Here is a 15,565-nt window from a genome sequence, read left to right on the forward strand (position 1 = left end):
GGGGTGGTCGAACAATGACGGATGTGGTGAATGAGTGCGGGTGTCGTGTGAATGGAAATCTTGTGCTGCTGCTCCTGCTGTCGTTGTCGTCGTAATTGCATGAGAGAAAATGTTCATTTGAGCGTCTATTTTGATTAACATTTAAATAAGGATTCTCTGTCGTCAAGAGAGAGGAGAGAGAGAGAGAGAGAGAGAGAGAGAGAGAGAGAGAGAGAGAGAGAGAGAGAGAGAGAGCGAGCGAGAGAGAGAGAAAGAGCGCACCGACTCTGACTAAGAGAGGAAATACCACAACAACCGACAAAGCCTCAACCATTAAAGCAATCAACCAAAAAACTGCAAACCTTCTTCTCTAGTCTATTTTGAAGAACTGGAAGCCAGCTAGAGTTCATTGAACACAAAATGCATACATGTACAGTGTGGTCAGATCTTATTGATACCTGAAGTGGTTTGGAGCGAACAGTAGTAGATAGTAAAGGTTCTTGTATGAAATTGTCGTCCGTTTGACCACTAGATAAACTGACCAAACTCCAACCTCTCGATCTTTTTCCCCTGAAGTAGAACACGTGTTGTTCGCTTGTGAAGGAAATTGAGGTGGGGTGTCAAAAACTGATTCACTAGGAATGGATTTCAGACTTTATCATATTAAAGCGTCTATTCCCCCCTCCCTACACTTTCCACCCCCACCCCGCCCCTCCATCGGTGCAGCCAAAATTCTTGCAACAGCCTCCCCCCCTCCCAAAACAAACAAACAAACAAACCAAACAAAAATGGGTTTGCAAATAGATCAATACGGCAATTTCACAGATACAGGTGCTCGTTTGTCCAATTGTTACAACAGCAGGAAAGAGTATAATTATGGGCCCCCTCTCCTCATTCCACTAAAGAGTGACAAAAAACATAACAGCTACGCAAACTATTTGGGAAAACAACAAATCGAAAATGAAAGAAGAAGAACGAGAGAGAAGAAGGCGGATATAAAGAGAACAGCCCCAAAACAACAGGGTAAGACAGACAGCAGAAACAAAAGACCGAAAGTCAAAGCCCGAACCATACCAACGAGAAACCAAAGAGCAGTGAGTGGCGATCAACCCACCAAACAAGTATAGAGCAAAATCAGACGCCAGCAATAAAAGTGACCGATAATATCCCCCCATCAATCACTCGGACAGCCCCCAGAACTGCATTTCCATGCATGAGATTTATCAAGGCGAATGGAACTCGGCACGTGGCCAGCACAGGCACACAAAGTTAGATGTTCTTTTTGTTTTCCTGACGATTTTGTAAAATGTTGACATGTGTATTCGCTCGAATTGTTTCTAAGATGATCAGAGGCTTAACGATGGACTGAGAAGATGTGATTTCTTGGAGTCAAGTGTCTGTTCATACATGACTGAGACAGTTTAGCAACACATGTTGAAAGCTACAAGTGCCGGTGTAACACGAAATTTTTATTCCACGAAAATTTTTCTCCGGAGTAAATAATTATTTCGTACGAAATTCTTACTCCGAGTACACTTTTCGTACGAGAAAAGAACTCCCCAAGGCACGAAAAAATTACTCCCTCCACGAAATTTTTACTCCCCATTTTTTTTACTTCCAGTAAAAATCTCGTACGCAAAAATGGGATGCGGGCGAAGGGATAATGCCAATAAGTGATCTCGCGCACACGAATGTCGCGCTACCCTCCTTCCACCCCTTCCACCACCAAGACTAACAGGGGACAAGGGAGTAAACATTTCGTACACCTGGCATGGGAAGTTAAATTGCTCGTGTTGGGGTGAAGTAATTTATTCGTTAATTTATTTATTCGTCAGGGGAGTAACATTTTTGTACGAAATGCTTACTCGGAACTCACCTGTCGTGGGGAGTAATTTTCTCGTGCAATGGGGTAGTGCTTTTTTCGTAAAGGGAGTAACTTTTTCGTACAAAATGTTTACTCCGGAGTAAAAATCTCGTCTGAGTAATTTTCTCGTGTTACACCGGCCACACTACAGTTACAAGAAGATATGAGTTCCGCTAGACCATGACCTTACAAGTTCTTCAAAATGTCCCTTCCTGAAGTCTGTACATTTACCGTCTACCTTCAGCTTTTTGTTTTCTTTCTTATGCAAACTGTTTTGAGGCCTCCAAAAAAAACCACAAAAAAACAACAACAACAACAACGTGTGTGTGTGTATGTGTGTGTGTGTGTGTGTGTGTGTGTGGGGGGGTGTCTTTGGTACGGAACAACTACTTCCGCCATACATAATTATTATACATCCAGTCGCTGCCTGTTCTGGTTTAAAGCCAACACCCGCCGAAGCGCAGGTTTTCACATACGAAATACATGTTAGAATTCTTTCTAACCACGAGCTGTGATGCTGGCAGAATGAAAAGTACAGGAACTAATGATGTGCCTGTTCTTGTGATGTTCTTGTGATATTCTTCTCATGTTATCGGAATTGCAAATCAAGCACCAATGGTGCAGATAATTCGCCATGAAGCCAGTGCCGGATAGCAGACGATACGACCTAGTCACGTGACAAGATTCTGATTCTGATCGGTTTCCCTTGCTATCATTCGTTCGGGTTAATTTCTAATAACAACCCTAATAAGACCTAATAATCCATAATAAAAGCATACTAATCCCTAGTAGCACATACGACATGAAGAAAACGCACGCACGCACAAACACACATACAAACGCGCACGCACGCACGCACACACACACACACACACCGTCACACAGCGGTGCACACACACACACACACACACACACCGTCACACAGCGGTGCACACACACACACACACACACACACACACACACACACACACACACACACACACACACACACACACTCACACACTCAATTTTTTTTTAAAGACAAAACAAAAGCATCAGTGTGAAGACTAGTATCAAACAAAATACCTAAACGTTACACGATGAGACACTGTAACAATCCAGCCTCTGTTAAAAAATACAAGACGCTCTTTCGGTCTCCGATTAAAAAAATCTGCAAGGAATTTCAGGGCGTTCTCGGAGGAAAATAAACAGACATTTATCATGACGTCATAGGGATGCAGCCGATCTTGAAAGACACAGGTAAACTTAGCCTCGTCATTTCCACCAAAGGAAATATTTCACATAACAGGTGTGCGAAACATTTCATCTTCGCCCCAGAAAGTGCATCATAACATTCCGCCAAGACGCGAAAAGTTTGGCAAAGGGGTGAGGAATTGGGTAAAAAGAATGATTATGGTGGTGCGGTACGTGGTAAGGGTAGAGGGTCTAAAGGGAGGGGTGCGGGGATACAAAGGATTTGAAGGGATGTGATGGAGGGGGTTGGATGGAGGAGGGGTGGATGATATATCTATATATATATAGCATGGGATAAGGGAAGGCACAGTACTCAGGGCCGGACTAGGGGGGGGGGGGGGGTTACAGGGGTTGCGCAACCCCCCCTGGCTTAAGCATGTACCTCCCAAACGCTTTTTTTTGTGGGGGAGGGAGGGGGGGGGGGTGCATCTGGATCATCATGAAATCCGAGGAGAAATCGCACCTCTCACCCCCTCAAGACATTTTTCTTCAACGATTTTTGTGATGAAAAGTATGAGTCCTTACAATCTCAATTCTTCTTCATTGCCTGTACAGTTCTTCTTCATTGCCTGTACAGCTTGCTGTCGAATTTACCTTTTTCGTTGAAGGAGAGGCTTCCTTTCCCTCCAGAAACATCAAAAAACGTTCAGCTTCAAGGGGGCAAAGCCCCCTTGCAACCCCCACCAAGGGGGCTTTGCCCCCTGGACCCTCATCTGTAACCCACCCCCCCCCCCCACCCCCTAGTACTCAGTTACCTAGTCCGGCCCTGGTACTAGTAGCAATCTACAAGAGAAACAGATTTCTTTCTTGTATCCGAGGGGATGGGGCAGAGAGGGATGGATGGGTGATAGACGAAAGGGATTAATGTGGTCACAGTGATCGCGGTAGGAGTGGGCCGGGTGGGGTGGGGGGTGGTGCGAAGAATTTTGATCAGAAGCCGTGTATTGACAAAATGGGCAGGCTTTATCCTAGATGCTGCGTTAATAGCATACCATGAATGAAAGCAAATTGGGTACATGTATGCAATGTAGAATTCCAAGTGGCGCGCCTGGATCTTAATGCACTCCCGTCGCGATATAACCTTGAATGGTTGAAAACGACGTTAAACACCAAATAAAGAAAGAAAGATCTTAATGCACTGGTGGTGTAGGGGCTTAATGCACTGAATGCATGCAGCGATATAAAGGTACCATTGATCCCGCGTACACGGTCATGTTGACCGCCACAGCTATCGCGTGCAATAAGAGCACCCTTTCACTTGAACACATACCAAAAACCAATAGCCACATATGTTACATTCTGTGCAAGATGGGATTTTTTTTTTTTGCGGAACTAATATATCCACCGGACACAGGTGGCAGTTACGAAATTAGTTCCGAAACGAAAACATGCTACTCTACACGGCGGAAAGCAGCCGCTACACTGTTAACTGAAGTGTTCCACTTTTTAACACATTTTTTGTAACCGGATGTGAACATTGTGCGACATACTATATAACTCTTCAAGCAAATGAAACGCAAATGGTAAACACGAAAAAGTTTTTAAAATGTTAACTACTTTTGCAAGTAGAATTTTAAAGTATTCTACAGTGTTCTGGTTACAAAAAGTTCAAAAGTGGAACACCGCTTCAGTTTACAGTGTAGGCTGTTGATCATTGGTTTGTGCTCAGTCTCTCTCTGTCTCTGTCTCTGTCTCTCTCTCTCGCTCTCTCTCTCTCTCTCTCTCGCTCTCTCTCTCTCTTGCTTTTTCGGGTACATCAGTCTGGAATTCACATCCATCGTCTTTCAAGCTTTTAAAGTCATTAACAAGTTTAAAAAAAATGTCTGAGTAGTTTAACGCGCTTCGATTTACCACACTTAGTATTATGTCAAAAATATGCTGTGCATTTTATATTCTGAACATATTTTTGTTGTAATATTGTTACATGTTTCATTGCTACCAGCTTGTACGCATAATTACCTGCATAGTATGCATTTGATTAATTAATAACCACATGTGTATGCTCTTCATGCCTTATCTTCATCTTCATCTTCATCATCATCATCATCATCATCATCATCATCATCATCATCATCATCATCATCATCATCATCGTCGTCATCGTCATCGTCATCGTCATCTTTATCATCACGAGTTTTTTTTAATTTTAATTTTTTTTTAAATTTCATAATAATATTGTGTGTCTGTGCGTCCCAAGGACAGATTGTAAGAAAATGGGTAGCCTTAAATCTTAATCCTTGCTAAATAAAGTTCAAACTTCAATTCAATTCAATTCTCTCTCTCTCTCTCTCTCTCTCTCTCTCTCTCTCTCTCTCTCTCTCTCTCTCTCTCTCTCTCTCGATCCCTCTCTCTCTCCCTCCCTGCAGTAACCATTATATAAATCAAACCACGTACCTTTCAACATCTACGTATACCTCCACCACTCGTGAATACAATAACTTCAGCAGTACTCAACTTTCTTCCGTGCGTCAAAACAAACACAGACCTTTAATGCGCAATACTTTGAGGACAAAACCATCCCATGCAACGTGTAAATGCAACTCCGCCGCACTCGGTGTCACACGTACACTGACATTCAAAACGCTAACTCAAGTGTATGTAACCGACCCTTCTACAGTCTCCGAAAAGCATATATACACATAATGTCTAAATTTGGACTTGGGGGGGAAAATGTCAACAGAAAAAAGAAAGATCTTGCAATCAAGGACACTTAAAACTTACTCTCGGTTATACGCCAACTGAAAGTTCCGGCAATCAAGGAAAACTCGCTCTCAATTCTTCAAAAGCATGTTGCTAAATTTGACGAAATTATGCTCTCGATAGACGATGTTTAGAAATAACTGTCGGTGTGTGTGTGTGTGTGTGTGTGTGTGTGTGTATTTGTGTATTTGTACGTGTATGTGCGTGCGTGCGTGCGTGTGCGCGTACGTGCGTGCGTGCATGTGCGCGTACGTGCGTGTGTTTATGTGGTCTTTGGAAAGTTGCGCCCCTGGAAAGAGTGAGGCAAACACAATTCGCCGATCAGTGGAAGCAAGCAATGATGGCGTCACCGTGAATAATGCGCACCGATGTGCTTGTCATGTAATGTCCGCTTAATAGGAAGCTCTTTTCTTTTCTGTCGAAAGTTTAGTGGAACCCCCTGGAACTCCTACACCAAAGAAAAAAATTGCTCTAAACTAATCAAAAGAAGGTTCCTACATCTCAACGATAACTTAACCTCAAAAGAAAGAATCAAGAAAAGCTCGATCTCACGGTACGACACGTTCGTCTCTATACTGGATCAAGACAACTTGTGTGAAAATCTCGTCTCGGTTGTGGTTATACAGGTTTCGTTACATTTTTCATTTATGTTTTCTTCTTCTGCTTTTCATCCACGAATGACCTGCCTGTTGTGCTCGTGTCACAAGTTGTAGCACCCCCTCCTGCGCTGTGCAACGTGCGTGGTTGGAATACCATCACCTATTGGGCCAGTTTTGTATGGGAGATGTAATAACGCTTTAGATTTGTTATTATATTTCTGGTTGGAATGAGGCGCAGTGTTCTTTCAATTTAAACTCGACCATCCCCTTTGTTTGTGGCTATACTGTCAGTGGCGTAAGCAAGGAGACACTCAGATACAGACACACACACATACAGACAGACAGACATGCGAACGCACACAAGCACGCACGCACGCGAGCACGCACACATACACCACACACACACACACTGACAGACACACACATACACACACATATAGTTACACACATACACACACACACACACACACACACTGACACACGCGCGCGTGTCAGCAACAACTCTATAGCTTGACGAACCCGACAAACAGCTAACAATGCAGGAAAAGCAAACAAAACAATGATAACTGCGATCGACCCACAACAAAAATAACTCAGTTGGGTTGTTTTGTCCAGAAAAACTTGTTACAATGAGATGAAAAAGGGCAGTATAATCTGCGGTTTTTTTTTTAAACAAATTAAAAGAAGGATATTGCATTGAGTAAAGACTATTTTTTTACTAACTTTCCTGAACACGAACAAACCGTGGCCAATAAGAATGAATCAAATAGCATGGTAAATAAAGCATGAAAGAATCCTGATGAGAATGATGTCAGTTGTCTGAGATCTACCTTGCGCATTCAGTGTTATGTAAACATTTTCAAAGAAAAAGGACAGTAAACTTCAAAGACAACTTGTATATGTGACTACAGGGGTGACACTCATTGTGAATGTGATGATAAAGTGACAAAGAAATATCCCCACAGTGACATAAATAATCATCAACTGTGACAGTAGCTAATCCTTTGTATCATAAAGAGTTACAATTTCTGACATAAACTTTGAAAATGTAGAGAGAGAGAGAGAGAGAGAGAGAGAGAGAGAGAGAGAGAGAGAGAGAAAGACAGAGAGAGAGACAGAGACAGAGACAGAGACAGAGAGAAAGAGAGAGGGACAGAAACAGAAACAGAGACAAAGACAGCGAGAAAGAGGGACTGGGATGAAGAGAGTAGGTACAGTGTGTGTGTGTGTGTGTGTGTGTGTGTGTGTATGTGTGTGTGTGTATGTGTGTGTGTGACGGTGTTTGTGTGTGCGTGCGTGCGTGTGTGTGTGTATGTGTGTGTGTATGTGTGGGTGTGTGTGTGTGTATGCGTGTGTGTGTGTGCGTGTACACGCGCGCGCGTGTGTGCGTGTTTTTCTATCTGCGAATGCGTTCGTGCTTGTCTCTGTTTGTGTATGCGTGTCTGTATGCGCACATATATATATTGAATCCGTCCACACGTGCTATGTAACTAGTCGCACCGTGCGTACTTCAGCATTTCTTGCGAGTCTGTGTGTGCTCGCCTACTTAACCGACCCTTTACTTTCAAAAAGGAAAATCCGCGGTTATCTTTTTCCTATGACCACCTCCTGGTTTCCTCCGATACAATGGATAAGAGTTTTCCTCTTCCGAAGTACACGTACTTCCCTATCGTTCATATATTTCTGTCACAGTGTTTTTTTGTAAGCAGCTCAATTTTTGTTTATATTGATACTGTCGTCGTCAAAGTTTTCCGCAATTTGAAATCGGTGTCGGTGTTTTGCAAACAGGCGACTCCAAACACAAGCACTGATAGACAAACGAACAAGCACAGAAGCAAACATTCTCAGCAGTATGTCTGTACCATCGAATAACCTATCATGTCCCAATATAGGTCAACGATACCTGCGAGGACGTTAAACCTCCAAATAGTCAGTCAGTCAGTCAGTATTTCTGATTGTGACAATACTTTCCAGCGAGCAGTACAATAAAAACAAAATTATGGGTTCTTGGTGGAGGTAGAAAAGTAGTTTCGTTGGACACGACTCTGCCCCCCCCCCCCCCCCCCAAAAAAAAAAAAAAAAAAAAAAAAAAGAAAGAAAATTACACAGGATGTTTACGAGTGTAACGACCCGTCGCATAAGCACCCGCATCATAAATACAAAAATTGGCATGCTCAAAAAAGCAATTACGCTTCAAATAAAAACAAGAGGCGAAGCCTTCAAGGCTCACGTAAGAAATCGACAAACAGTAACACAAAGTCAATCACTCCGTCACACACACACACACACACACACACACACACACACACACACACACACACACACACACACACACAGTAAGCATAGGTGAAACTGTGCAAGAAAGCGAGACCCTGGATCTGCCAAGTAGTCTCGGCCCGCTCACAATAACAATGACCGAGACGTTCAGTAATTCCTTTGTGTGACGTCTAACCCTCTTACGTCATAATGTGACGTCTTCAAATAGTTTCTATCACACACGTCAAACACTTTTGACCGAGACTGACGTAATCCATAGACTCGGAAATGTTAAAGTTTCTATCACACACACACACACACACACACACACGCACGCACGCACGCACGCACGCACAGACAGACAAAGTTTATCATCGCATAGGCTACACTTACGTGAGCCAAAAATCAGTCACCCAGAACGGTTGGTACAGAAAAAATTGTCTGCTTTGAAATTGTTGAACAAGCCGTGTATTCCAAACGGCATCAGAAGTACGATATAATGTGCATGTGACTGCAAAATGGAAGAACCAATCGGCCTGTGAATGAAACTAGTTTGGGCCTACATCGGGTTAAAAACCTCTGGGGGATATGTTTCCAATGCTCTGTTTCTGACAGTAACATAAAGTTTAGTATGCACAGGTCCTCGACCTAAACGCACTTACCGTAGGCACACACACACACACACAGACTGACAGAACAAGCAGAAAGACAGACAGATAGGCAGAAACGCAAGCAGACAGACAGACTAACTGACAGGCAGACAGTCATACACATGGATAAGCTGGCAAACACACAGACAGACTCACAGATTGGCGGGTTGGCAGGAAGACACAGACTGACGGGAAAATGCTCTGAGTAAAATAATAATGTGTAAACAAAATTTGTTTACGAATATCTAACCAAATCAAAGATAGGCATTACGATCGTACATGTATATATATATATAGATACAGTATATTGAAGTGTCAATGCCGTACAGAACGGAAGCAGTATAACTAGATGAAGATCTCATGTATTAAGAAAGGATTGCAATTTATCAAAACAAACCGGTAACGTTCTTATTTTTCAACAACAACAACAACAACAACAACAACAACAACAACAACAACAACAACAACAACAACAACAACAACAACAGTAATTTTTGTCTTACACTGACCGGCCCATCTCCAACTTACAAAGAGGTCCCGCTACACGATCAAACTACACATTCGTGCATGATAAATCTTATTTGAGCAGTGGAAGCGAGTCTAAGAGCAGGAAGAATAAACATATCATCGGGAGAGCGATCAGTGCTCATAATAGATGAAGTGCTTGTTATGCGATCTCTGCTCCACGTTAACAACAAGGCTATTTCTGGCTTCGGGCTTTAAAGGTACATTGCTTTCCCCATGATAAAGCACATTCACGAACAGTTATGCAGGCCTGAAAGTGGTGAGTATTTTACTCGCCATGGCGAGTAGAAACATGTATTAACTGGCGAGTAGAACTGTTCATCAACTCGCCAAATGCGAGTAAAGTCGCTGAAACAAATTGTTGGTTTGGCTAGTAAAGTTTCCTCTCCGGCTAGTAAATGTTCAGAATCACTAGCCAAAGGCGAGTACACCATTTGTTGGACTTCCAGGGCTGTCATGTAAACCACCACAGTAATGGCCAGGGCTGTTATGTAAACCACCATGTGTGCAGTAATGGCCAGGGCTGTTATGTAAACCACCACAGTAATGGCCAGGCTTATACACGAAACTAAGATCAGCTGGCCTCTTTGACACTTGTACTGTTGGTGTTTATATTTAGAGCATTGCATTGCCTTTGTTTCTAACATCGATTCACATTATGGTTTGTATCTATAGGGAGAAAGGTATCTTTAAAGCATGATGATTATGTCTGCCCTATCATATACTGATCTGTCAGTCTTCCAGTGACAGACAGTGACGTGGGCTGTAATAACGGTCACAGTAGGGCCCGGTCATGACCTTTTTGAAATCACACAGGAAAAGGTGCTGGAGAGGTTTGAACTTTTGTCTTTTTTGTGAGTGTTTTTTTCTGATGATGTCACTCTTTCTGTGATTGTTGCGTGCATTGTTGCTGGTCTCTCGTGGCGTTGAGCTAAAATTCTGCCTGCCTGCATGCCTGTCTGTCTGTCTGTCTGTCTTTCTGCCTGTCTGTCTGTCTGTCTGTCTCTCTCTCTGTCGCGCAGTCTGTCTGTCTGTCTGCCAGCCTGCCTGCCCTTCTCTCTCTCTCTCTCTCTCTCTCTCTCTCTCTCTCTCTCTCTCTCTCTCTCTCTCTCTCTCTCTCTCTCTCTCTCTCTTCCTTTGAGTGTCCAAAGAATTACAGCCCAAAACAGTCAACTCTCCAAACATTCTGAAATAGCTCCACATACAGATGTGCCTACAGTCTGCCAGGAGCTTGGCGCACACGGCTAAACCCGGAATATAAGACGGACCAAGATTGAAGGAGTTTGGAATCAATATCAGTGTCTCTTTTATATCCTTCCGGCCTGCCGTCATGATCGATCGAGTCTGGGAAGATTGTACACACGTTTAGACCAAAAATATTCTACTGCTACGCTGTTTAGACTTTATAAGAAAGACGAATCAGAGACTGAACTTCCACGACAAGAACGCACTGAGTTCTAGAAGCTATATTGTAGGTTCTTAGATTCCACATCACAGGTGTGAATGAGACGAAAGGAGGTTGAAAACAAACAAACAAACAAACAATCAATCAATCAAAAAATCAAACAAACAAACGATTGACCGTGGCATAGGATAAACACGCATGAAATACTTCGCATTCACATTCTGCAGCCCAAGTATTCACGTTGACGTGTGTGTGTGTGTGTGTGTGTGTGTGTGTGTGCGTGTGTGTGTCTGTCTGTGTCTGTGTGTATGTAAGTGTGTGCCAGTATGTGTGCGTGCGTGTGTGCGTGCGTGCTTGTGTGCGTGCGTGCGTACATGCGTGCGTGTGTGTGTGACAGTGTGTGTGTGTGTGTGTGTGTGTATGCGTGTGCGTGCGTGTGTTTGTGTGTATGTGCGTGTGTTCATATGTGTGCGTGTGACGGTGGGTGTGTGGGCACGGTGTGCGAGCGTGCATGACTGTGTGAGTGTTGTCAGACCTTGACAGTGAAATAATTGGGTACCTCCCAGACACATTATACTAATAATACTAATAACAGGGCTTGGAGGTCCAGCGGTTTGTCCTTGCAACGAACGACTGCAACAAACACACCAGCAGACATCATGCAACTCACCTCCAGAAGCAGAACCTTGAATTCTGGAGGCGTAGCGAGGGGAAGACAGCGGAGAATTGCTGGACATTTCCACACACACAAATGGTATCCAAATCAGTTGCCGCTCAGATCAACAGAAATATCCAAATCCTGGCTCACAACAACAGAAAATATCCAATATTCGTTCACAACATTTCAACTTCCGACACTGTCCTTTCCAAACTCACTAAGAGTTACCGCCCGTCGTTATTATTATTAATCCACTGAGCGATCGCAAATCTGAATTTCGCTTCTGGTGGAAATAATCCGATGAGCCACCGCGAGAAGCCAACTGCTGTGTAATCCAACGCCGCCAGCGCAGCGGGTTATTATAATCCACTCAGAATCAATGCAGACGAGGTGTTCGGTGTCTGTTAATCTGCAAATAAACAATTGTTAGCATGAATAAATGTTCTTTTCTCTTTAAAAAAATTAATGTAAAATGCTGAGTTTATACAATACTCATATCCAAATACCTTCAACATTTTAGTGCTCCTAATTTTTTTTTTTAGAACAGCTGAGACCTTGCAAGTGTTAGTGTTTAAATGTCATTGCAAAAGCCAAGAGTTTCATCGCAGCAGGCTAAATCTTTGATCAAAATGAGATCGCCTTTAGTCTTTGCTCGAAACAGATTGCCTCTTAGGTTTGCTCATCAGGCTTAGCTAATATTTGGCGTAAAACAGGTTATCATTGGTCGATGTGAGCTACATTCGACGAAGAGACAGTTACTTCAACAATAGCATCAATCCGGTCGGCCCCTATCTTCAGGCTTAGTAAAGCTCATAGTTTGGCGTAAAACATGCCATGGTCATTGGCCGATCTGAGCTACATTCGACGGAAAAATAACAATCGAAAAACAAATAGACTGCCAACGTTCCAAACTTCAGAATAAAAAAACAACAAAAAGATGTTGATGGAACGTTTAAATATTGACAAAACAAAATGTTACGTTCACTGATATATCGACCCATCGGTCTTTTAAAGTACACAGACAAAACTAATACCAATTAGACAACACTTATCTTGACAACATTTTCAGCGGCTTGCAGTGAAGACACAAGCGAATGAGGCAATGGTTAATGACGAAAATCGGTTAAAACTTGTTTCATTATTTATGATTTAATGTGATTATTTCGACGGAAAGATAGTAACTTTAAGGCCCCCCCCAAAAAAATAGGTCTGTTTACGGTAACATAGGCCAAAAAAATAGGGTCGGTAGGTCGGGATTTTTTTATTTGTTTTTTTCTTCCAAAAAACCATATTTTTACGTTATTATTTTATTTATATTTTTTTTTCTCCCCCAAATGCCAAAAAAAAGTCTAGGGTCGCGCGAAAAAAATAGGGTCTGTCGGGTTACCGTAAACAGACTATTTTTTGTGTGTGCCTAACAATAGCATCAAGCGGGTCGGTCCCTACCTGCAGGCTTAGTAAATATTTGTTGTAAAACATGTCATTGTTGGCCGATCTGAGTTACAATCGACGGAGAGACACGGTAAGTTTTATTTTAAGAATAGCATCAGGCCGATCGGTCCCTTGGTAAATATTTGGTGTAAAACAAGTCTAGTTGACTGTATCTGTGCCCGCTACATCATCCTTGGCATCGGTAGGAATTTGACTTTAAAAATAGCATCTGCCCGGCCGGTTGGTTCGAGGTTTACCACACAAACCCTGTGCCCTTGTCTGAACACAAAGAAACATCGATTTTCACACACACGGGAAAAGCAAACTGACAAAATGGGAGCAAGCAGACTTTCTTCCCAAAAGAAACGAAAGGCTCTGACGTCCGGTTGAAGACTGACAGCGGATAGAATTGATGCTACGCAAAAAATGTACTGAATGAGCTCGTATGAGAAGGGTACACGAACAATTTGGGACTAAGGTGTTTTATAGTATTTCTCAAAGAGGAATCAGACTCTCCCAAATGAATGAATGATGTTTTAGGACATTTAAGAAAGTTGGTGAAAAAGGCAAAAAAAAAACCACTTCATTTTAAACATTAATATATTATTCTAAAAGAAAATCAAAGTACAGATCCTACACACACACACAAACACAAACACACACACTGACACACACACACACACACACGCACGCACACACACACACACACACACACACTGACGCACGCACAAACCCACAAACACGGCATAAACACGGCAAACACACACATAAACACGTCAGTCACCTTCCTATAAGAGAAGACAACTTCTCCAGTGTGTTTTACAGCCGTATCATCGAACGTATACCATTCATTCAGACAGCCTAATGTTTCTCTTTGGCTTTTTTCTCCGACACTGTCGCGACCGTGTCAGCCTTTTCAGAACTTTTGTTCAAACATTGTTCATTCAGATACATGTTTGCAAAGCCATGGAATTTATGATAGAGCAAGGCAGAACAAAATAAACGTATGACATGTGCTTTACGAGATAAAATAATAACGTGGTGGAAAATATTGTAAATTCCTAATATATTCAAACCAATCTCCGGAACTTGTCTGTCTGATTAATATTTCAAGCAGGTCTTGTTCCCCGAGCAGCACAATGACTGGCGCCATCCGATAAAAGCCGCTTCATTGCAGCACGGCGACACTGACATGACAATATTCCCCCCGGTAACAATCACAGAGCACTGGAATGACTCACTGGTACTGTTACTGACAAGGTGCTGATGAGCCAACACGCCCACATCAACTTGACACACAGACAACAGCATCGCGGCAAGGGTGTTTCATAGAGAGGGGGGTGGGGAGGGTGGAGAGAGAAAAAGAGAGAGAAAAAGAGAGAGAGAGAGAAAGAGAGAGAGAGGGAAGGAGGGTGGGACAGACAGACAGAACGACGCACTTATACACATTCACACACACACACACACACACACACACACACACACACACTTATAATCAAAACAGTTCAAAACACCGGGTACTCACCAACTCAAAGCATAAACCTTTGTTCCTCCCGCTTTCTTTCCCTTTCTCACTTGCACTACAACAACCACTGACGCCTACGCCAACCACGACGACGGCAGGAACATCACTAAGTGACCTTCAACATCAGTGCACAGCACCGGCACACACACTGGCACCACTGACGCAAATTGCCCCTCCTTCTCTCTCTCCCCCACTACCAGCTAAATCCTCTGCTCCGGACGAACTAGAGTAAGTCTATCTTCTTTTTTGCTGCACTGCGTCGAGCTAAACAGCTGGGAAGAGAAGAGAGAGGGAGTACTAAACAGAGCCCCATGAGAGACACAAGACGAACGCGACATGAGCTGCTGAGAACCGATGGCTTTTCTTCTTTCTGTGCCACCGCGGCAAGCCGACCTGCTGGCACCGAGCGTGCTAGAGAGAGAGAGACTCAGACTCAGACTCAGACTCAGAACTTTATTACAAAAGGATAACGGTTTTAGGCAAGGCCTATTCTTCCAACCTGTCCTTTATACAACACATAAAGACAGACGGACATAACAAATAAAAATTCAATCATATAAGATACAGAATTACATTGTATGGATTGCAACACAATGTGCATTTAAGGAATTATATAGGGAGAACTCAAAAATTACAAAATTACATTGACACAGTTAAACCTTTCATTTTGAGAATTAAGTTGCTCAAATGAGCTACACATCCGTTAACACTGGTACAAAATGTTCAACAAAATAACAATC

General features: G+C 42.8%; 1 protein-coding gene across 5 annotated transcripts in view; it reads right to left on the minus strand.

Annotated features, from left to right (window-relative positions):
- LOC138975811 (septin-2-like) overlaps positions 1-15,565 on the minus strand; it is a 176,260-nt gene that overhangs the window by 151,708 nt on the left and 8,987 nt on the right. For 2 of the 5 annotated variants that reach the window (XM_070348572.1, XM_070348569.1), the window contains exons 1-2: positions 14,826-15,057; positions 11,882-12,278 (exon numbers count right to left, since the gene is read on the minus strand). In XM_070348572.1, the coding sequence (XP_070204673.1) occupies positions 11,882-11,948 (67 nt within the window). In that variant the 5' untranslated portion in view covers positions 11,949-12,278; positions 14,826-15,057. Of the gene's footprint in view, positions 1-5,470; positions 5,611-11,881; positions 12,279-14,825; positions 15,058-15,565 lie in introns of those variants that run through there. The other 3 variants (XM_070348570.1, XM_070348571.1, XM_070348573.1) reach the window with 2 other exon arrangements.

This window comes from Littorina saxatilis, linkage group LG9 (assembly GCF_037325665.1).
Source record: "Littorina saxatilis isolate snail1 linkage group LG9, US_GU_Lsax_2.0, whole genome shotgun sequence".
NCBI classification, from domain to species: domain Eukaryota; kingdom Metazoa; phylum Mollusca; class Gastropoda; order Littorinimorpha; family Littorinidae; genus Littorina; species Littorina saxatilis.